Raw genomic sequence first — 22,589 nt, forward strand, 5'->3', positions numbered from 1 at the left:
CAAAAGAAACAACAGCAGAATGCCAACATGTTTTAATACCCTGGGCTTGTTTGCCTGCAGCTGGATTCCTTGAGCATCTAGATTCAGCTCCATTGTCTTACAGTGCCACAATCACACACACACACACACACACACACACACACCTTTTCCAGAAAGGCTGTTCTCTGGCTGTTTCCAACACAATTTACGTGTGAGTAACTGCTCTTCACTCGGAAGGACCAGTGGTAATTTATTCTTCCATTACCTGAAGCTGCTATGTTGCAAATAGCTCATATTGAAATTGTGTGTATGTGTGAGAGAGAGAGGAGAGAGAGAGGGAGAAAGCGATGGAGAGAGAAAGAAGACAGGAAGAGACAAAGAGACAAGACGGAGATGAAGAGGGGAGAGAGGAAGAGATGGAGAGAAAAGATAGGAAGAGATGGAAGAGAGAGAGATGGAGAGAAGACAGGAAGAGAGGAAGAGATGGAGAGAAAAGAGGAAAAGATGAAGGGAGAGAGGAAGAGATGGAGAAAGGAAGAGGGAGAGATGGAGAGAGACAAGACAGGAAGAGAGGAAGAAGGGAGAGAGGAAGAGACGGAGAGAGACAAGACAGGAAGAGAGGAAGAGATGGAGAAAGACAAGAGAGGAAGAGACCCAGTGCGACATCAATTTTAACCACCATGGCTGGAAAGAGGGGCATTTTTCAGTTAAGTCGAAAAGATGTTGCTTTGAAGTTTCTTCCAGACCTGCAAATAAGCTGTAAAATATCAAGGGAAATCAGGCATTGAAAGCTTTTTGTTAAATTTGGACAGTGGGTTTTGTAAAAGAACTTGGTTATTTTCTTGCAGACATTTCACCACCCAAGTAGGTAACATCATCAGTACCAACAGGGAATGGGGTTTTTGCTCTCCGCTAATTTATTCCTATTCTGAGCATCTTTTAGAACAGGGCTAGTTTTTAGGATTCAGATTTAAGCCAAGAAAAGATGGGGAAAATCTTTTTTTAAAAAAACAAAACCCGGAAATCTTAACTTGCCATTCGGGTCAGAACATAATCCAAGGGCGGGACCATTTTAACCGCATCCCGCATTTAACTATGGCCCATGCATCAGACTCCGTTCACACCTAACGGGGTTTACACGTGCTTTAATAAAACACACAAAGTCATCGGCCATCTGTTCTTCCCCCCCTCCTGGTGAAAAACCCGATTATGTAAAGAAGGAGAGGAAAAATATTTTTATTGCAAGCAATATTGTCATCTGTGATTTCGCTGGTGTTCCTGAGCAATTTTCTTTTTTTTTTATTTTTTCACACGGAGATCATGGAGAAGAAACGGTTTCACCGTGTTCTTCCATGTGGCGCGTGAAGCTGTCATAAAAGAAAACAGGTGTTTGGCCCGTTGCGGGCGTTTAAATCCATCTAGATTTTAAATACTGGAGGGTATAGCTCACTTTGGATGGCCGTGTAATGAAAGAGTCAGGGTAGGTAGGTCTCTTGCCAAGGAATCTGGAAGAAGCAAAAGGAGTTACAGATCCTAGGTCAAAATCTCTGGGAATGGGGTGCTGAGTACCCCAAAATTAGCAAGTCAAGAAGAACTAAATGTGCTTTTTTTTGCCCTAACTTGCCTTACTTTAAATTTTATAGAAAGAGACTAAAAACAAACCCGTGAAATAGTGATTCCTATATAAGATTAGGAACAGGTTCATAGATATGTCTTGAATGGCAGGTAGTCCTCCTTTATTGACCAGCTGTCCAAAAGGTTTTTTTTCAAGAGGCAACTGGGCGTTCTTGTTTTATCTTTGAAGAGGTTTCGCTTCTCATCCAAGAAGCTTCTTCAGCTTTGACTGGATGGAGGAGCTGAAGAAGCTTCTTGGATGAGAAGTGAAACGTCTTCAAAGAAAAATAAGGAAGTCCAGTTGCCTCCGGGGGGGGGAGCACCTTTGGGACAACCATGACCTGGATGACTGAGAATCTCCAAGGATGTTGACCGGTTGCTTAATAAGTTCAAATTTATACGACCGATCCATCCCACTCTGACCAGCAGCGAGGGGGATGATTGTGGTGGTGATGGGTACGTTGTTTGGAAACCTCAAAAGACAGATTGGAGAACATCCCTGTGATTGCTGAGAGCTGACACCGACCTGAGGGCACCTGGTCAGCCAATGTGAAGACCAAGTTCCCTGGAGAAGTCCGTAATGCTGAGAGAGGTGGAAGGGAAGAGAAGAAGAGGATGACCAAGATGAATGGACTCAGTTGTGGTGGTAGGCAACAAGTAAACAATTTGAAAGAGACTTCAAAGACCAGGTTGGAGAAAATCGGTTTGGTGGCTAAGAGCGGATGTTGACTTGAGGGCATCAACCACTCCATCAACAGAAAGACTCAGCTCTCTTGAGACGTCCATTATGCTGGTCATGGTGGAAAGAAGGAGAAGAGGACAATCGGGGATAAAATGGATGAACTCATGTACAGGAATGATGAGGGCACCATTGGAAGAGCTGAAGGACCAGGTTGAAGATAGCTCAGCATGGAAAAATCAAATTTATGTGGTCCCTAGGAGTCAGAAACAATTTTATGGGACATAATCAAGCCATCACTCTCCCAGTTTGAGCTCCCTCACAGGGTTGTTGTGATAAAATTAGAAGAGCAAGCACTGGGGTATATGAAGACCTGCGGGAATGGCAGGGATATAAATTTAAAGGAAAGACATACAGGTATTGTTAATTGCCTTTAGTAATTTTTTTCATCTTGTAAGCCGCCCAGAATTTGTAAGGGAGATGCATTAATAAAGGCATTAATAAATCAAATTTTTTAAAATATTTAACATGTTAAATTTTTTATGCTGCCCACCTCCCTTACAAATTTTTTATGCTGCCCATCTCCCGTACAAATAAACATTTTATTAAATAAAAATAAGTTTAACAAAATATATTTAACAGAAAAAAATAACATGTTAAATATATATTAAAAAATAGATTTATTAATGCATTGCTTGGAGCAGGGGCTGGCTGGAGAACAGTCTGCTGCTTCTCTCTTTTTTTTAAAAAAAAAATCTTATGCCGAAAAAATTATTTTTATCAACTCTGCAGAAACCTTGCCCTCTTGGGGTAATAATATCAGATGCTTGAAAAATGAACCTGTGGGACTTTCTGTTCTCCGAGCAGCACCAAGGCAGGGCCACATTTAGAGAAAAGCAAAATCATAAATGGAATTAAAATAAATAAAATAAATTCAAAGGTGGGGGGCGGGGGGGCATTGCAATTTCGAAATAAGAAATAAAATTGCAAAGACTTGGAGGGGGTAAAAAAAAGAAGGAAAATCAAAGGGAAACCACGTGATTTACAGATTCTTCTCTCGTCTCCTCCCCCCACCTTTTCTGTCTGCAAAACCCCGCCTCCCTGGCCACGCCCCCTCGCCTCTACGTCCTCCGCCGCTTTCCCGGGCCACGCCCCTCGGGCTGCGGCACCCTCCGTGCCGACGGCGAGGTAAAGGCTTTACGCTCGCGCGCGCGCGCGCACGCACGCCCCGCCAATCCGAGCCGTGAAAGCCGTCCCCTCGCGCGCGCCACGCCACGCCTCTCTCCCCCCCCCGCAGCCGAACCAATCGCAGAGCGTGGACCCGGCCCGCTCCCCCCCCACCCGTCAGGCGCGTGCGCTGTGGGCACGGGCTAGGCCCCGCCCCGCTCCCCTCAGCCGCCTGTCTCTCTCAGAGAGCGGCTGACGGGGCTGTGAGGCGGCCGCGGTTTGTGGTGTCTCCGCGTCGCCTTCCTCTGGCAGCCCGTCCTCCCTCGCCTCAGCGAGCCGCGCAGAGCGACTTCGCGCCTCCTTTCCTTCTGCTCGCCCGCCGGTCGGTGACCCCCCCCCCCTTCAGCCTCGCCTCCCCTCACGGAGAACAACATGGCGGCGGTGTCGGGGGCCGCCGCGGGCAGCTGTGGGAGCCCTGCCGGGGTTCCGGAGATGGTCCGCGGGCAGGTCTTCGACGTGGGGCCTCGCTACACCAACCTCTCCTACATCGGGGAAGGGGCTTACGGGATGGTCTGGTAAGCAGGGCCCTCGCTTGGCCCGGCAGGGGATGATGGGGACGGGGGTCCGGTAGCAGGCGGGGGAGAAGCTGGGGCGGGGGGGTTTGCTCTGCAGACAGGCGGGACCACTACTCCCATCGCTGCCTTTCCCAACTGGGGGTGGATGATAGGGATGGTGGTCCAGACAGGGGGGAGATGTCCCATCGTTGTCCCAGCCTTTCCCCATGTGGTAGTGGATGATGGGAATCTAGGTTAAGGCTGGGCGTGTTGCTTTCCAGGCAGGGACTGGAGAGCCTTTCCGTCCTGGTGGTGGTGGATGATGGGGATGGTGGTCCAGACAGGGGAGGTGATGGGAAACCGTCCAGACAGGTTGGACCACAACTCCCATTGTTGTCCCAGCCTTTCCCCATCTGGTAGTGGATGATGGGAGTCTAGGTTAAGGTTGGGTGTGTTGCTTTCCAGACAGGGACTGGACAGCCTTCCTGTCTTAGTGGTGCACGATGGGGATGGTGGTCCAGCAGGGGGTGAGTGGGGTGCCCTTTGCGCTGCACCTTCCAGACACGTTGGACCACAACTCCCATCGCTTTCCCAGCCTTCTCGTGCTAGTAGTGGATGCTGGGATTGTAAGGTTGAGGCTGGGTGGGGCATTGCCTTCCAGACAGGTGGGAGCGTAGCCCCCATTGCTGACCCAGGGACCCAAGAGCCTTTCTCTCCTAGTGATGGATGATGGGCATGGTGGTCCAGGCAGGGGAAGGGTGGAAAGCCCTGTGTTCCGCCTTCCAGACAGACTGGGTCACAATTGCCATTGCTGTCCCTGCCTCGCTGGTGATGGCAATCTAGATTGCGGGTTGTGCATATGCTGCCTTGCAGACATGTCAGACCACAAGGGCCATCACTAACCCAAGGACCAGAGGGCCTTCCTTTGCTGCCAGTGGATAATGGGGATGGTGATCCAGACTGAGGAGAGGTTGGGGACCATGAGTGCTGCCTTCCAGATGGATTGGACCTCAACTTCCACCACTGCCCCAGGGAGCAGAGGATCTTCCAGAGCTGGCAGTGGGTAATGGGGATGGTGGTCCATCCTGGAGAGAGATTGGGGCCTTGACTGCTGCCTCCTAGACAGGTTGGATCACAACTCCCATCGCTGCCCATAGAATCGGAGGGCCTTCCCATGTTGGTGGTAGATGATGAGAATGGAGTCATAAGGCTGCCAGGCTCTTGCAGATGTGCTGCTCCACCTTCTCATAGTTTAAATGACAAGGGCAGCGGCAATCCACACCATCTTCATGGGATCCAAGCTTCTTTTGGGGCTGTAACCCATCTGCACAAACTGACTTGTGGGTGCCGCGGCCTTTTTAATTGCAACCCGGTCGCCTGTGCACTGGTTTTCCGTTTCATTCTGCATCTCACACAGGAGCAAAAGGCAGCCTAGACACGGCTCCCCACTCTGCAATAACCCAGTGAAACCCAGAAAGAGAACATCTGGCCCCGAGTCACCCCAAGAATTTTCATGGCTGAGTGTGCAACAAGGTCCCTCTGTTCAAAAGTCACCACTTTCACTGCCACACCAGGCTAATGTTCTGTTCTTGCTGGCCAAGACGCTCCACATCAAGTGCGAATGCAGTTGGGTGCCTGGATTGCATTCTGCAGAGCAATCTTGGGCATTTTTATTTGGGAATGACACCAACTAGGTTCACACCTCCTGGTTAAAATATCCTTAGGATTGCAGCCTTGTCTGTTTAAAAAACAACAACACATTTTCTCCTGCCTGTTCTCCCTCAATGAGGCATTCGGGCTGCCTCATAATGTAATGCAAAGCAGTTAAAATAGGTGCGTGTTGATGTATATCAGTGATTTATTTATTTTAAGCAGTCACTGTTTTGTTTTTTCTCATTTTCCAAAGGAATTGACATCTGAAATTTCATAATGTCGTTTAAGGGCCCGGAAAACATGTCTTATATTTTAATTGTGCCAGATTCCTTGGGGAAGCATTGTTTTTAGGCAATCGTAACCTAAAATAATAAGTCTTGCCTCGGGAAGCATATATTTCAAATTCTCATTTTGATCCTATGCATATTTTCCCGAAATTTAATGAGACTTTGCTGCCACGAATAAAATCTAATGCCTATTATTGGTATTATAACAGCTATAATAATCTAAGTTATTATCTCCTTTCCCGGATTACGTAACAAAGCACCCACAGGCCCAAGTTTATTTGCCTGCTGTAGTTTGAGCAAATCCCTTTATACTGTTGCCGTCTATACAATCTAAAAAGTGACATTTAATGCCAGATATTAATTATTAACCATACTGTTCATTGCAAGCGTGAAACTGAGTATGGGTCTGTATAAGTGTGCCTGTGTTCATATTGAGATTGAATGTATGCCAGGTATTATTTAATTCAGAGGTCCCCAACCTTTTGGGCACCAGGGACCGGTTACATGAAGAGAGGTTTTTCCACAGACTGGAGGGTGTGTGGTTTTGTTTGCTGACTGCATCCTGCAGGTGGGGCTTTGCTTGTTTGTATATGTGGCCCGGTACCAGTCCATGGACTGGGGGTTGGAGATCTCTGATTTAATACATTTTATATGTGAGTTTTCTGGGGAGTCCAGAAAAATACCAGAAGAACATCTGATCCCTCACTGCATACTCAGCTAAGGGGTGGGGTGGTGGGCTGGAAGCAAAGGCCAAGAGTTGTATTTCTAAATGGCCATGGCTGCTCTTGATGAAATCAAATGGGATCCTCAGTTGGGTTTGGATGAGAACTTATTGTATGCTGTTTTGATTTACAGTAGGAGACTAGGCCAAATACGAAAAAAAGGCAATTTATTTTTGTAGGGGTTTTGATGGATAGTGTGTTGTGTCTTACATAGTGTCTTACTGAGAGCAAGGAACAGTGCCTTCTCTAGTTATTAGAGTCAGCAAGGGGGCAAGTGATATTACAGGCTTTTGTTGTGAAGGCTTTGTGCTTAACGCGGCTGGCGCAGCTCTTTTTCATCTGACATTCAGCAGTGTTCCTCTGTTTTCAGTCTCCTGTGTTGTGTAGACTAGCCAGTCTGAAGTGTTGTGTGGACTAAGCTGCGCAATCAAGTGCCTGCCCCTCACATGGTGCAAGATCTATCACAGCAATATCAATTCAGAGGGATAGGCAGGAAAGTGTTCTGTTCATAGCATGTGCAAAGCATATTTTACATTAAGATCTTTTTAGTTAATTATTTTCCTCTTGAAAAAGACTGTTCGGCTCTTAGCTTTTTTTTTTAATCAATGCAAGCTGGCATAAGTGCTCAGATCTTCCACTGGGGAATTGCCTTTTTCCGATCCAGCATAATGAGCTAGAGGGTAGTTCATTTTAAAAATTCTAATATCTTTATACTTAACAGCTGTTTGACTACTCGACTAATCCGTGGATAGGTTTGTCTTAATCAAGTAATAGAAAATTTTGAAGAAAATACAGTATTTCTTAACCAGTTAATTGAAAGAATTGCGATTCTGTTATGTTATGCAAACAAAACTTTGTACTGTAGGTTTTGTGCTTCATTTCTGTGAAAATTGTTTCTGCGATTTAGTTTCAGATCTGAAGCATAGGTATGTGGCAATCAGCTGTGATGCTAAGGCAGGAATTTAAGGAAAGTTCTGTGTGTGCAGATTAGTGAGAAGTTAAGACAGCCATGATTTATATACTTTTAAGCAGATTATAAGGGTATGAACATCCTGATTCTGAGTCAAGTTATTAATGCTTCCATTTCATGAAAAAGTGTTCAGAATCTTTGCAAGATCTGAGGCCTTGCACTAATGAGGTTGTCGTTGTTGCTAAAACACAGTGACCAAAGGTTCCTCTTACCCAGATTCCTATCCATGTTTGTATGTCGGCTTCAGCGTCAAATGTTCATGCTAGTCAGGCAGACTAAAAAAATTTCACTATAGCTGGAAAACGCAGCTTGTTTGGATAGCAAATTTATCCTCTGGGTTTCTCCAATTTCTTCAACACACCCTTTCATTCTATTACAGTACGTGGCTGGATTCATCTAACATTGCAAAGCCAGAATGCTTTTTTTTCCTTTTTCTTAGCCTGTTGTGCAAACCCAATCACTTGTGGTTTAGTAAGTCGTGGTTAAACAAATCATGGTTTAATAGGAAGAAATGCAGCCTTTGATTATTGTCCCTTTCACTTTTGGCAGTTTTTACAACCTTATCTGGCTGATAGCAGAGTTCCCTGGCAAAAATCTGCCAGGCTCAGCCTGGGATTGTTATCTTTTCCCACTGCTGAAGCTTTAATCTGTATTTTTTTCTTCTGTATCTCTGCATAGTTGTGGCACATTGCCATTTACCTGTTCGCCTTCTTTCAACTTCATGCTAGCCCTCCTGTGGCTTATTCCCTTTCTCTCTCTCTCTGACTTTCTTTCCATTCCTGGGCAATTCAGCATTCGTGTTAATCTTTTTGAACCATCTGCTTCCAGTTTTCTCTTGCACTGATATAGAATCCCTTCTATCCTGGCTTCTTGTAGCCCTTTTTTGTAGCTTGGTCACCATTTCATTTTATCCTTCCTTTGATGTCTGTTTTTTCAAGGTGCAGTGTACTGAATCTGCAGTCATCTTTAATATGTTATTTCTCCTGTCACTTCTGCCCACGCTTCAGGGCTTGTAACTTAGGAACATAGGAAACTGCCGTCTCTGGCTCCTCTTGCAGAAAATACTAAGCCATAATTCTTCAGAATCCTGGCCTAACATTCACAAACAAACGAGCATGCCAGTGTTCTCTGCTTGATTTTTCAAGCTCATCTTGGCTTGGGGTTTTTGTTTCGTGTTTTTGGTCAGGTAGGTAGCGCTGAATGTTTTAAGATTGAAAAAGCTTAATGTTGCATTCTGAAGACAAATCTCTGGACCAACAAGATACAATGTGTAGCTAGAACTCAAGGTTGGCTGCTACCTACTTCATTTAAAGAAGGAATTGGCAAGGTAATTCCAGCTTTTTTTATTATGATGAGTACTCGTATGCTTCCTCCCTGGAGGAAGAGTGAAGTGGAAGCATGCAGCCTTGAAAATAGTCACATTTTGAAACATTAATGCTTAGGAATGTGGCCACTGAAATAATACAATAGTATCAAGACTTTTGTCTTTAACTCATCCCTTTCTTTAGCTCTGGACTCAGGAGATGCACAATAACTGCTCATCCCCTCTGTTTGCAAAAGCTGAGAAACCCGAGCTGCTGAATTTCTTTGAAAGAAATTTGACTGAAGCTGCCCATAGTAAATTCATGTTCCTTTTTCCTCTGTTACATTCCAGACACGGTCTGGTTTACGCTTGCTCTAATAATAGTTGTTTCTTTGTCCTCTTTCTGCCAAAGCCTATACTTGTTCCACCTCTGCTCTCAGTTTATGCTCTGAGTTTGTTTTTGAATAAAGGTGGTGACGAGTGCTTCTCACAGGCTATCCTACTTCCTATTAGTTAAAGTGATAGAAATAGATTCTTTTAAACTTTTCAGTAGCCTAGGAGACAGCACAAACCTCACAAATAGCCACCACAGACATGGAATTCTGATTTGCCACACGGGGGATCCATTCTTACTCTCCTGAAGAATTCAAACATTCCAGTAGAATTCTTCCAATTCCTAGAGCGGTCTTCCTGAAGTTGAGCGCTCAACAGGTGCATTGATGGACCAGCTCTCCCAAAAAGGGCCATTGAAATCATCCTTGGAACAGACTATAAAGAGCGTTAACGTTTTCAACCCCTTCTCTCTCGGTTTAATAGGCAAATCATAAAAGTGTGAAGCAGGAATGGCCATTTACCTGTGACTCTTGAGAAAGTGGTGATCCTGACCATTTAAAATCACTTGTGGCCTTTGACAAAGGTGCACTGGCAAACCAGTAGCTTGTTGCTCGGCGAAAAAAAGAAAGAAGGAACTTATCTCCTCACAAGTCAAACAGATTGTACTTTGATCTAGGTAATACCTTTGGCCGCGTTTCCAAGGAATTCTGGGAATCGGGTCCTTTGCACACTGATTTGGAGAGCATCTGATTGAGGAAGTTTATAAAACATTAACTTCTTGGATTGTTATGACCCACCCATAGTCGATGAGAGTTGGGCAACCTGCAAGCTTAATTGTTATTACCCGTTCCCCCTTCATCAGCAATATAAAAATTAATTATTCTTAGGTGTGTCAGCCTTTTATTTCACTTCAGTGTGCGATCCACCTGTTTTGCACACGCATGTACATCTAAAGCTCTTCTTTCCTAACAACTTCCTTTAGCTTTTGATGACGGCTTTCTTACTCCTTTAGTTTTCTCTTCTGGATTATTCTATCACTTATCAATCTGTTATTAGACAGTTCTCCGAAACTCTTCCTTTTCATTTGGTTAACTTCACGGGGGAAATATTCTCTCTCCCTGTAAAGCAGGGGTCTTCAAACTTGGCCCTTTTATGACTTGTGGACTTCAACTCCCAGAATTCCTCAGCCAGGCATGCTGGCTGAGGAATTCTGGGAGTTGAAGTACACAAGTCTTAAAAGGGCCAAGTTTGAAGACCCCTACTCTAAAGAGTAAAAGTGGAGGATAAAAGCAGGCTGGACTTAATCCTTCCTGAATTCCTCCAGGGTTAAATTGGCTGCAAGGGTTTGTTTTTGTTTTCCTCCTTTGCAGAAGTTTTGTTTACTTAAAACATTTTTAACCTCTTTAATCAGGAAGATTGTCTGAAAACTCACAAAAATCTTCGTAAAGAGAGTGCCCTGGCTCCAGACTTATATCTGTAATGTGTGACACTGGAGGAAAAAGCAATGTGATTTACAGTTGTTATCCTGGTTATCTAGAAATAGTTCATTTAGCCTGTTTGAATAGCTCAATGAAGAACGGAGACTGAGAATCTCAGCCAAATTTGGCTTTAATTCCTTTTGGTCTTCTACATTATTGGAATGGTTCTGCTGGTTAGACTATAGGAGTTGCCTTTCTGTTAAAAACCGAATCGGTAAGCATCTATTATTAGGCTTGAAATCTGGAGTGAAATTTAAACTAAATTAAGTGTGGTCGCCAAGCAACGGCAAGAACTGGGTCGACAAGCAATAATCTTGCTCGTCTTCTAAGGACACCTTCCTTCAACTTTTCAAGATTCGAATAAGCTTACAATATTAGTGTTTGGCAGTGTTGAAGAACCACCAGAGCAGGGGGGAAAAAAGTGCCCTTGTCAACAGCACAACAAGGAAGGGGGGAAAAAATGGACTGGATGGCGGGATTTAATGTATTCAAATCCACAGGGGAAAAAAAAAATCCCTCTTGTTTATTTTTATCCTTTGCTAAATTGTAGCACTTTGCACCTCTTTACCATTGTATCCCGTAATAGCTGTATGTTTACAGAGCGGGGCAAGACTGTTGGCAGCAGAGCTAAATTAAGTTTTGCGATAGGAGTTAAAATGAACATTTCTGTGTGCTTGATTCAGTGACATCTGCTGTACATAATGGGGTGGCCCAGATTCGTCTGCTCTTCTTCCTCCTAACAGCCCCTCTGCCCTAAAAATGGTGAATGGGTGTCCTGATCTGGAGGACCCCCACTCCCCTCTCAGTCCCGAGTCTCTGAAATTAGGCAAGTTTCGTTAGGAAAAGAAATGGGTGGACAAGCTTGCTGTTTGCAGCCTCAAGTGTCTATAAAACGAGCCTTTGTTTGTTTGTTTTAAACAACATTTCTTTGGGGACCAACAATTTCTATCTACTATATTGCTGGGAAGGAAGCAACATGTGAAGGAGCTCAATAATCAATATGGGAAAAGATTTAAAGGAGAAACGGGTGCTCTGAGGCTTTGTGGTCATCGGCATCAAAGGAAGCTTTTAATATCGAAAGTTAACGAAAAGGTGGTTGGAAGACAATGTTGTGATTCAGGGTCAGCCTGTGGGTTCGGCAGTTGGGTCGGATGATCCAGAGGAGGAGGAGGGGGGTGTTGGAGAGCCTGCAGAGGACAGCCCTGAGGCTTCGCAGAGCCCCCAGCCAGGCCCCTCCCAACTGGTCACGACGCAGACCCAGCTGTGTGAGCCTGACAGTGTGGATGAAGATGACCCACAGCTGGCCCTGTTCAAGGACGCCCGACGCAGGAGGCAGTCAATCAGGAGTAAACAGAGGAAGGCAATGGGGCACCTTGGAAGGAGGCAGAGAGAAGCCACGCCCTGAACTGTATAAAAGGGGAATGCGTGGGAGGGCTGGTTTGCTGAAGGCAACCGTTTGAATAGCTCCTGTTTCATGGTTCATGTCTTGTTTTGCTCTGTTTTATGTTAATAAATTTGGCAGGCTTAGTTCCAGCCTCTTGCCGTTTGTAAAGGGGTTGTCCCTGCCTTTTCTGCAGGGCCGGTAGTAGGCTGGTACACAACAGACAAGGTGGAGACTCTGCTAAGTTATTTAAGGATGTCTCTTGTTTTACCGATTGTTGAGTTTATTTTATCACCTTTCTCTCCCCCCCCCCAGTTCAGCCTACGATAATTTGAACAGAGTTCGAGTGGCGATAAAGAAAATCAGCCCTTTCGAACACCAGACTTACTGTCAAAGGACCCTGAGGGAGATCAAAATCCTGTTGCGTTTCAAGCATGAAAATATTATTGGAATCAATGACATCATTCGGGCTCCAACTATTGATCAAATGAAAGATGTGTATCCTTTAAAAAGCCTACATTCTTCTGTTCTCCTTGTCGTCGTCTTCTTTGCATTAAAGTAAAATTATTCTGGTTATTATTTATATGCATTGGCAGTGCATATATCTCTATCCGTAAACAACACAGAAATATTGTAATTGTGTCTGTACTGTAACTATATTGTGTAATAAGAGAAATGCAGTTTTAAACATCTTGGAAGCACCGCCAAATTACATATCTGATGTAAAACATTTGTTAGTTTTATTGCCTTAATTCAGTTCTCAGCTACATTGTGCAAGATCTCATGGAAACGGATCTTTACAAACTCTTAAAGACTCAACATCTCAGCAATGATCACATTTGTTACTTCCTTTATCAAATTCTGAGAGGACTGAAATACATCCATTCAGCCAACGTATTGCACAGGGACCTCAAACCGTCCAACTTGCTGCTAAACACTACTTGTGATCTCAAGGTTTGCATTTGGCTTTTTGGAGGTAGCTCAAGTGATTACAAAATAACACAGAGTTGGAAGGGGGATCTTGGGAGGTCCTAGTCCAACCCCCTGCCCAAGCAGGAGACTCTATACCATTTCAGACAAATGGTTGTCCAGTCTCTTTTTGAAAGCCTCCAGTGATGGAGCACCCACAGCTTCTGGAGGCAAGCCGCTTGTTCCACTGGTTAATTGTTCTCACTGTCAGGAAATGTCTCCTTAGTTCCAGGTTGCTTCTCTCCTTGGTTAGTTTCCATCCGTTGTTTCTTGTCTTGCTTTCTGGGGCTTTGGAAAATAGGTTGACACCCCCCCTCTTCTTTGTGGCAGCCCCTCAAATATTGGAACACTGCTATCTCTGAAGCCTTTTCCCCTTGTGGAATATAACCCCCTAAAACGGGGGTAGGCAACCTTGGCTCTTTTATCACTCGTGGACTTCAACTCCCAGAATTCCTGAGCTAGCATGGCTGGCTAGGAATTCTGGGAGGTCCACGAGTCATAAAAGAGCCAAGGTTGCCTACCCCTGGCCTAAAGTTTACCAGACCTTTTTTAAAATGAATTTTGCTGTCCTGAAAGCAAACAAAAAACCAAAACCCTTACTCTTTCTAAAAAAAACCCAAAACCCTTTCTTCTATCCCATAATAGACATGTGACTTTGGTTTGGCTCGTGTGGCAGACCCAGATCATGACCACACTGGTTTCCTAACAGAATACGTAGCTACGCGTTGGTACAGAGCGCCTGAAATCATGTTGAATTCTAAGGTGAGAGTTGAAATGTTTAATATTATAGCAGAGTCACTTGATCCAATTCAGTCAGCCAGTGTTACTTTTTATTCCTCCTGAAAATCATTTTAGTCCTATATAACTGAACGAGCCCAGTATATATAAAATATTACTTTAACTTTGCTGACCATAAAAAAAGGTTCTTCCTGTTTTATAAACAGTATTTTTTTTCCTAGAATATTGTCCTATTTCCCCCCCCCCCCCTGCGGAGTCTCATGGCTGGGTAACATGTATATTTTCCATTTGAGGTTGTTATTAAATATTAAATACCCCTGGACTCCAAGGAATTGAACTTTTAGCTACAGTAGTTTGTGGAGTCTTTATTTTTTGATAATGCAATTGTAATGCTTCAAGACATCCTAAGTGCAGAGACTAAAACATTCTCAAATGGTAGAAGTAGTGACATGTGCTAGAAAATGATCATATTTTAGAACTCGAACTGTAAAATATTCATTACGGCAATTTTTTTCCCTTCCGTTTTATCTCCAGGGTTATACCAAATCTATTGATATTTGGTCTGTAGGCTGTATTCTGGCAGAGATGCTCTCAAACAGACCCATCTTCCCAGGAAAACACTACCTTGATCAACTCAACCACATTCTTGGTAACATTTTTTTTCTTTTTACATATAAACAATACAGGCAAAAGACTTTTAACATGCCTAATTGATGTTTCTTCCTTTTTCTTTGTTTAGTTGTTAAACTAGAAACTTGATATTCGACAGGCAGATCTACTTTATTTTTGCACTAATTTTTCCTTCCTTTTTTTTTGTCTTCATGTTGTAGGAATTCTTGGGTCTCCTTCCCAAGAAGACCTGAACTGTATAATCAACGCGAAAGCCAGAAATTATTTGCTTTCTCTACCATATAAAAATAAGGTTCCCTGGAACAGATTGTTTCCAAATGCTGATCCCAAAGGTAATTTAAAAGAATAAGATTTATTTTTTTTTACTCTGCTTGTAGGGTGGAGGGAGACAGGCATTCCTTGTAGTGCACAGGGATATAAATTAGGGAAATAGGAAAAAAGCAGCAGGGGAAAAAATGTTATTAGTTATCCTGTCAAGCAGAAATAAAAGCAGCTGACAGAATTCTCATGCCGGTCCATAGTTCTAAAAACGTGCAAACATTTTTTTTTCTTCTTAGTAAATGTTTTTATTGTAGGCGAAGTCCTGCTCGGAGTAGCGCCCACCTTTTGTGGTGGTTGTGTGAAATTGTTTTTGCATCCCGGGGTGGGGAATTAAACATCACTCAACACACTGTATGGGGTGGACGTCGGGATGAGTAGAACGCGAGCCCAACTAATTCTAAAAATTGTTTCTCTAGCTCTTGATCTGTTGGATAAAATGTTGACTTTCAACCCTCACAAGAGAATTGAAGTGGAAGAAGCCTTGGCTCACCCCTACCTAGAACAATATTACGATCCCAGCGATGAGGTAGGGACGCTATGGTGTGGCTTGTTTGACAGGATAGAAATACTTTAATTCAACGCTTTGAATAGGTGGGGCAGCCGGAGGCCAGTTAGTACTTCTAGCTCAAATCTTGTTTTGATATATTTATACGGATAGTCCTCAACTTACAACTGTCTGTGGAGATTCTCAGTCATCCAGGTCGTGGTTGTCCCAGACGTGCTTTTTATATCCCTTGCGGTCATTTGCCCACAGATTCAGGTGACCCTGAGGGCACTCCAAGTGGCCTTGAGGACTCTCAGAGAGAGAGAAGCAAAACATTTTCAAGGGGAAAAAAGTCCAGTTGCCTCTTGAAAAAGCAGCTTTGGGTCAACAGCATACTAAAAAAAAAAAGTTACAACTGGTCCTTGCACTGGTCACTGCACCCCTGCGGTGCTTGGCCTTTACGAAGGTTACAGCATGCTGGGGTCACAGGATCTGCATTTGCAGCCTTCCCAGGTGGCTTCCGGCAAGCAAAGTCAAATTTCCTTAACGACCTCATGACTGACTTAACAACTGCAGTGATTCTCTTAAAAAAATCACGGCACAAAAGGCTGTAAAATCAGGTGTGGCCCACTTAACAACCGCCTGAGCAATGGAAATTCTGATCCTGATGGTGGTTGTAAGTTGAGGATTTAAAAGTTTAGCCATTTAATGAGGGTCTCCCGTTATAATTTCTGACGCTGTAAGATTGGTTTGCTTTCAAGATAAATGTAAGCAGAACCACACCTTAAGTCAAAAATAGCTCTCCTGCCACACAAACACGGTAGTTATACTAATTTTTTTTCCTTGGCATATACCAATAAATATGTGAAAAAATCTTCTCTTGCCAGCTCTCCAAACCATATCTTAATAAATGTAACCAAGTAAAATTTCCGTAACTGCATTTTGGTCGACGTGACTATTAGTGCAAGTAATTTTAACATGCATTATTTTCTAAGAGTCGTGTTCTAATTTTGACCACAAAGTCTTCTGAGCAGCTTTACAACATTCAGAAAGTCAAAAACTTTCCAATATACCTATTCCTTTTGTGCTTCAATATCCTTCATATTTCTGATGGGCTGTTCTTTATTTTTATTTTTTTTTAAGCCTGTAGCAGAAGCGCCTTTCAAATTTGATATGGAGCTGGACGACTTGCCGAAGGAAAAACTGAAAGAACTAATTTTTGAGGAAACTGCCAGATTCCAGCCAGGATACAGATCCTAAATGGCATAAGGGTACATCTAAGTGTTTTAATCTTAACTGTGTAAAATGGACACGCTTCTTTTGTATTTAATGTAACCATTTGATAACTATTAAATTATTATATATGATCACAGTTAAGAGTTGTCAATCATGATAAGCCTTTCCAAGCATGCTTGGAAAAATTACTGAGAAACACCTGGTATAGCCTCAAGTGGCTATTCCAAGATTCACATAAAATATCTGAAAGGATTCAGAAAAACAAAAGTCACTGACTTCAGTTACTTTTCCTAAAACACTGATTCCACCCCTCCCCCTCATACAGTGTAATGTAGTCTTCCTTAATAAAGCAAAGATAATTTGCTGTTTTGTCGAGTACTCAATATACACACCCAGAAAACAGCACCTGTAGTATTTTGTATTCTTTGTACAGCAAAAGCTGAAATATCAAACTTTTTGCTTTAAATAAAAAAAATGCTTTGTGGGTCCTCCTTCAGAAGCCAAGGTAAGCTTTCCTGAATATATTGTCACTTTTTATGTATAAGTTGTAAGCCGACCAGAATCTCTCAACACTGAGACGGAAGCATACAAATTTAATAAATATGCAAGGTTCACTGCTAGAGGTAAATTCTGGTCAGCTTCTGCAGATAATCCTGTGTTATTGTTGTCTCAGATACGTTGTATAGATAGTCCTCGACTTAAAACCATTTGTTTAGTGACCGTCTGAAGTTAACAACGGCACTGCAAAAAAGTGACCTAACAACTTGTACAGTGTCCCCCACGGTCACATAATCAGAATTCAAACACTTGGCAACTGGCGTGGATTTATGACAGTCGCAGTGTGCGATCCCCTTTTGCAACCTTCCGACAAGCAGAAGTCGACGTGGGAAGCCGGATTTGTGTCACAACCGTTGTTACTGACTTAACAGCTGCCGGGATTCCCTGAACAAACGTGGCAAGGCAAAATTGCAGACTGGGGCAAAACTCACTGGAGAAATGTCTCGCTTAGCACCAGAAATGTGGGGCTCTGTTGGGGTTGTAAATTGAGGACTATCTGTGCTGCGTGATCTCTCTGTACTCTGCCGTGTATGTTCCGTTTTCCATTAAAAATGTTTCCCCCTTTGTCTTTTTTCTATAGGATAAAGGAATTTAAAGGGCTGGGCGCTCTCTCCATAGACGTTCTCTTCCTGGTTCTTTCTCTATGGTCATATGATGTGGCCTCCTTCAGTTTATCCACTAACATTTCAAGCCATTCAGGAGGACCATTTCTATGGTAGCCCTGGCTTTCTATGTCTTCAACCGATTATTTATGCCTGAAGAATCGCTACCGATACTCCTGGGTGTTAAAACCCCTACCGATCTTTTGCAGGTACTGTCTTTTATCAACACGCCACCCCTAGATGACAGTCACAGGCTTAAACCACGTCCCTTTCTGGTTTGAAAGATGCAGTGTTGGTCTCTGATCTTTAGGAGGGCAGACGATTTTGTACCTTTATAATCATTTTCGTTTTCTAGATTTTTTTGTGGGGAAAAAAATTAATAATTAAGGAACATTGAGGGCACTTTAAGTCAAGGGCATTCGCCACAACTTTTGCACTTCTTTAAGCTTGCCATCTTGACTGGCATGCACAGTACGAGAGGACAGATCCAAGCATACACTGTATTTATACTTTTAACTTCTCTCCCCCCCCCTCCTCCCCCTGGGCATAAATTAAGGCAAGTCACTTCAATGCTGAGACGTTTCGGCAAAAGATGCAGGAGAAAACACAAAACAAAAAAAACCCCACCCCTTCTTTTCCCCACTTTAAGAGGTCATGGTACTTACGCAATCTTAACTGTGAATGGTACACCCGAATTCTAACGCCACCTTTACAAGGTGCATCTGCTTACCTAGAAGCCTGTCTCGTTGATTTCAGCGGGACGTAAATCTCCGCCGACTTAGAATTTCAACTGGTTTCAAACACCAGCAAAAACGGCTCGGAACGAAATCTGGCATTTGATGGGTTTCTTTCTTGGAAAGGGGGGTAATATGTACTAGCAGAGAAACCTTTTGTGAATGCTGTTCAATTCCACCCAAAGAACGAAGAATATCCTCACTTGGTACCTTTCTTTTAAATGCATGTGGTGGGCTCTGGGAAAAAAAGAAGGAACACTGCATCTTTAAAATAAGAAAGTGAGAACAACTTATTTCTTTAGCGTGTTAGCATTTCGCATTGATTTCCTGTAACTTTTCCCCATAGGCGTTCAGAATTTATAATTCTGCACCTCTTGTTCAGTCAGCTGATTTAAGTTGCGTTATCGAGAACGCTGACCCGGGGCCCACAAAATGAACCTGCCACTTGTTTCATCAATACTCTTTAAATAAAAAAAAATAGCTCTTCAAGTATTTGTTTCTGAAACTGTACAGTGTGGAGTATACTAGATGTTATGTTCCAGTGCGGTGCCTCTTTGACAACTTTTCCCCCCACTGCTGTGTGGTGAGAAATGTTAACCTTGTTTTAAAATGATGACTGTGTCCTCGCATGACTGTTAAAAAGCTTTCTGTGCACAGATGCTTGTCTTAAGTGCCACATAGCTGGAGCTGAAACAAAAAAAAATTACCTCTTAATTGTGCCCAATGAATCTCTCCCCAGCAAAGAGAATATTTCATTGGGGAGAATAAGCGTGTTTTTAGCTGTTCCATCTTTTTTTTTTTTGCTCTGTTGTCTTTTGGCAGCAGTGCCCTGGTTAGGAATCAGAAATTAAGATTTTGTTTTGCATATTTTACCTTTACTTTTTTCAAAGAATTTTGTTTGCCTTCTGAAGAACCTTTGATGGGAGTCCTGCCATTTTAGTCTCGGGAGGACTTGCATTTAATTTTACTTCCTGCAATGGTGAGAAGGTCTTTGGGGTAGATTCTTGGTGGGGCCAGTCATTGTGTATATATGCTGAAATAAATAAGATTTTTTTTTCTGTTAAAGAAGTAATGTGGCATTATGGTTCTCAGCTTGATTCACAGTTAGATAGTTCTCTGGTCCAAATTTCCATTGAGCTCAATGAGACTGTTGGTTAGGAAATTAGAATTACAGTTTTGGTCACTTTAGGTGCATCCAAGGTTGATTAAAGTGTATATCAAAGTTTATATTACGTGTTTACAGTTGACAGCATTTTACATTCGTGCATAAGCAATCAACCTACTAAACCAAACTTAATAAATGTGTGTCTCTGAAAGTTGCTTTCTGTTAACTCTCATGGAATCTGCAAGAAGCATATATTGAGAATATTCTTGGGAAAGGTTCTCTTGCAACTTCCTATGACTGTTCAGACCTGTCCTAGATCTGCCTTTAATTTTTTTTAAACAGTTTACCATAATGACAGCAGTTGTCGAGCTGTTCTTGGGGCTCAACTCACATCCTTATTGCAACATTAATTTGGTGATTTTAGACTGTTACAACAAGTCTCTAGAGTGAAACAATCCAGCAGTTTTTGTTACAAGAATTGAGAGTTTTATTGACTTTATTATGTTTTGTACTATCCTCTTCGCCTGCGGTTTAAAATTGGACAAAGGAAGCTACAGACAAAACATAATAAAACCTGCTTTGAGGTGTGAATTGACTTCTGGCCACTAACTGTTCATTAAAAGCAGATCTTTTGACAGAATAGAACATTGTTTTTAAAGAGATGCTTCTATCGATACAGTTGTAATCCATTATTTCTTATGCCATATTTACTATAAATTACATTGTTGATAAAGAATATGCAATCGTCTTCATGACTGTTCAAAAAGCTTTGATCTATGGAAATATGGAATAAAGGGACAGATTGGACCTAATATGAATTGAATGAACTTCTGCTGCCATTTGCAAAATACTTTGGATAACATGTTTTGAGACCATGCAGATCAATTCGGCAAAATGGAAGACCCTTTGATGCAGATCCTTCATGGAATTCCACCAGCCACATAATATATGAGCAGTCCAAACAACCTAGTTTTAAAAGTAAACACACACCCCCGCAAGAGATTTGAGACCACAATTCCCAGAGTTCCCTGCAACTACGTTAGCCCTTTTAGGTGTTCTGGTTGTACCACAGTGTCCGGAATATGGCTGGGTGTACCTTAATTCAGGGACACGGTGGCTCAGTGGGTTAGGACCCTGAGCTTGTCGATCAGAAGATTGGCAGTTTGGCGGGTCGAATCCCGAGTGCTGCGTAGCAGAGTGAGCGCCTGTTACTCGTCCCAGCTTCTGCCAACCTAGCAGTTCGAAAGCACATAAAAACGCAAGTAGAAAAATAGGGACCGCTACGGTGGGAAGGTAACAGCGTTCTGTGCGCCTTTGGCGTCTAGTCATGCCGGCCACATGACCACGGAGACGTCCTCGGACAAACGCTGGCTCTTTGGCTTTGAAACGGAGATGAGCACCGGCCCCTAGAGTTGGAAACGACTAGCACGCATGTGCAGGGGAACCTTTACCTTTACCTTATCTTAATTCAGGGGTCTCCAAACTTGGCAATTTTAAGACTCGTGGACTTCAACTCCCAGAATTCCTTAGTCAGAAATTCTGGGAGTTGAAGTCCACGAATCCTAAAACGTTCCCAGGTTTGAGAACCTTGCCGTAACCTTGATTGTGCTTTAGTAGTGGAAAGCGGTATGTAAAACAAGTGGAACCCCTCATTGGCGGTATGCTCCCCCCCAAACGGTTTTGCAGAAATCCTTCTCATCCCTGCTAGTTCTAGAGCCTAAATGTAGGAACTTTGAGATATGCAACACCTTGTATATTGCCAGCAAGCTATAGCACGTTTCTACATCGTGCACTTTGCTGTAGCATACTCGGATCACTGCAAGGAATCACAGGGATATTTTCAATGTCTTAAGGCTACATTGGTTCCTGCAGAAGGAACCTTACTTGAAATTTGCTGAGGTGAGGCAGACCGAAAGATAATACTTCCAGCCAACAATGTCTTGAGGCAATTGTCAGTTGAACGGCAAGTTTGGCATCCGAGGTTCACGCCTCAAAGTAAGTTTGGCTTTAGATTTTGAGGAAGCATTTTTTCCCGAGAATTACAAAGCCTTACGGGAGTTGTCCCCCAGCTGTTTGGTTGTCGTCTCCCGAAATTCTCCATCCGGCTAGGTTGTCGCCAAGAATCTGAAGTGTGCCCAGTTTAGGGAAGTTGGGATTGAATTACTGAAGCCTTGAAGAAGACCCGTCACCCTGTCCAGTTGGGACAAAAACTGGAAGAAACGGTACCATCTGGAGAACCCGCAAAGTTTTGCAACAAGTCGGTTTGCTCTTTTTGCCTTTTCTCGTGGCGCGTCGGTGTATAACGCACTCCTAAGGAAATAACGTTTCGCTTTTATATTGCTTTGTACTGTTGGTGCCTTAGTCATGTATCCCAGGCCGCCTGCATAGCTAGTTTTAAATGAACGGTTAATTTAAAACCAGAAATGAAAACAGAATTTTATAAAGGGTTTCATGTATGTGACCCGATGACACAAAACATTTTTATCGTGTGACAAAATTTGTGATTTGGTTCTTATGCTATGTATAGAGTTATTGTAAGTAGAAAAAAGTTTATATTTTTGTCTTCTGTTGTAAGCGTACATGCTTTTTTTTTTTAAATGGAACAGTTAACGTCTTGTTAGTACATGCCATCAGATACTTGTAAAAAACGAATGTGAAGGAACTCATTAAATTTGATCCTGGATTCCTAAAGCAACAAAGTAGCTGTGGATATTTGGAATGACAAAGAAGCTGGGTCTTCTTTCAAAAGGCATTTAACTCACAGCGCACACATTTTTTTCTACAATGCAGGTAGTCCTCAACTTACGACCTCAATTGAGCCCAAGGTTTCTGGTGCTAAGCAAAGACAGTTAAGTGAGTTTTGCCCCATTTTCCAACCTTTCTTGCCAGGCTTGTTAAGTGAATCGCTGCAGTTAAGTTAGTAACACAATTGTTAAGTGAATCTGAATTCCCCCATTGACACATTTGCAACTGTCATACATATGAACTGCTGGTTGCCAAGCTTCCAAATTTTGATCAAATGCCCATGGGGATGGTGCAGTGGTTGTAAGGGTGAGAAACAGTCCTGAGTCAGGTTTTTTTCAATGATGATG

At 42.9% G+C, this 22,589-nt stretch overlaps 1 protein-coding gene across 1 annotated transcript; it reads left to right on the forward strand.

The window, feature by feature from the left end:
* Nucleotides 1-3,697: 3,697 nt before the first annotated feature.
* On the forward strand, nt 3,698-22,296 carry MAPK1 (mitogen-activated protein kinase 1). The gene is made up of 9 exons (XM_083373284.1): nt 3,698-4,014; nt 12,436-12,618; nt 12,885-13,074; nt 13,735-13,851; nt 14,362-14,476; nt 14,658-14,789; nt 15,195-15,304; nt 16,406-16,533; nt 17,637-22,296. The coding sequence occupies exons 1-8, from the start codon at nt 3,872-3,874 to the stop codon at nt 16,520-16,522; spliced, it is 1,107 nt and encodes a 368-aa protein (XP_083229410.1). The 5' UTR covers nt 3,698-3,871; the 3' UTR covers nt 16,523-16,533; nt 17,637-22,296.
* The last annotated feature ends 293 nt before the right edge of the window (nt 22,297-22,589 follow it).

This window comes from Vipera ursinii (assembly GCF_947247035.1).
Source record: "Vipera ursinii genome assembly, chromosome: 14".
Lineage (NCBI taxonomy): Eukaryota > Metazoa > Chordata > Lepidosauria > Squamata > Viperidae > Vipera > Vipera ursinii.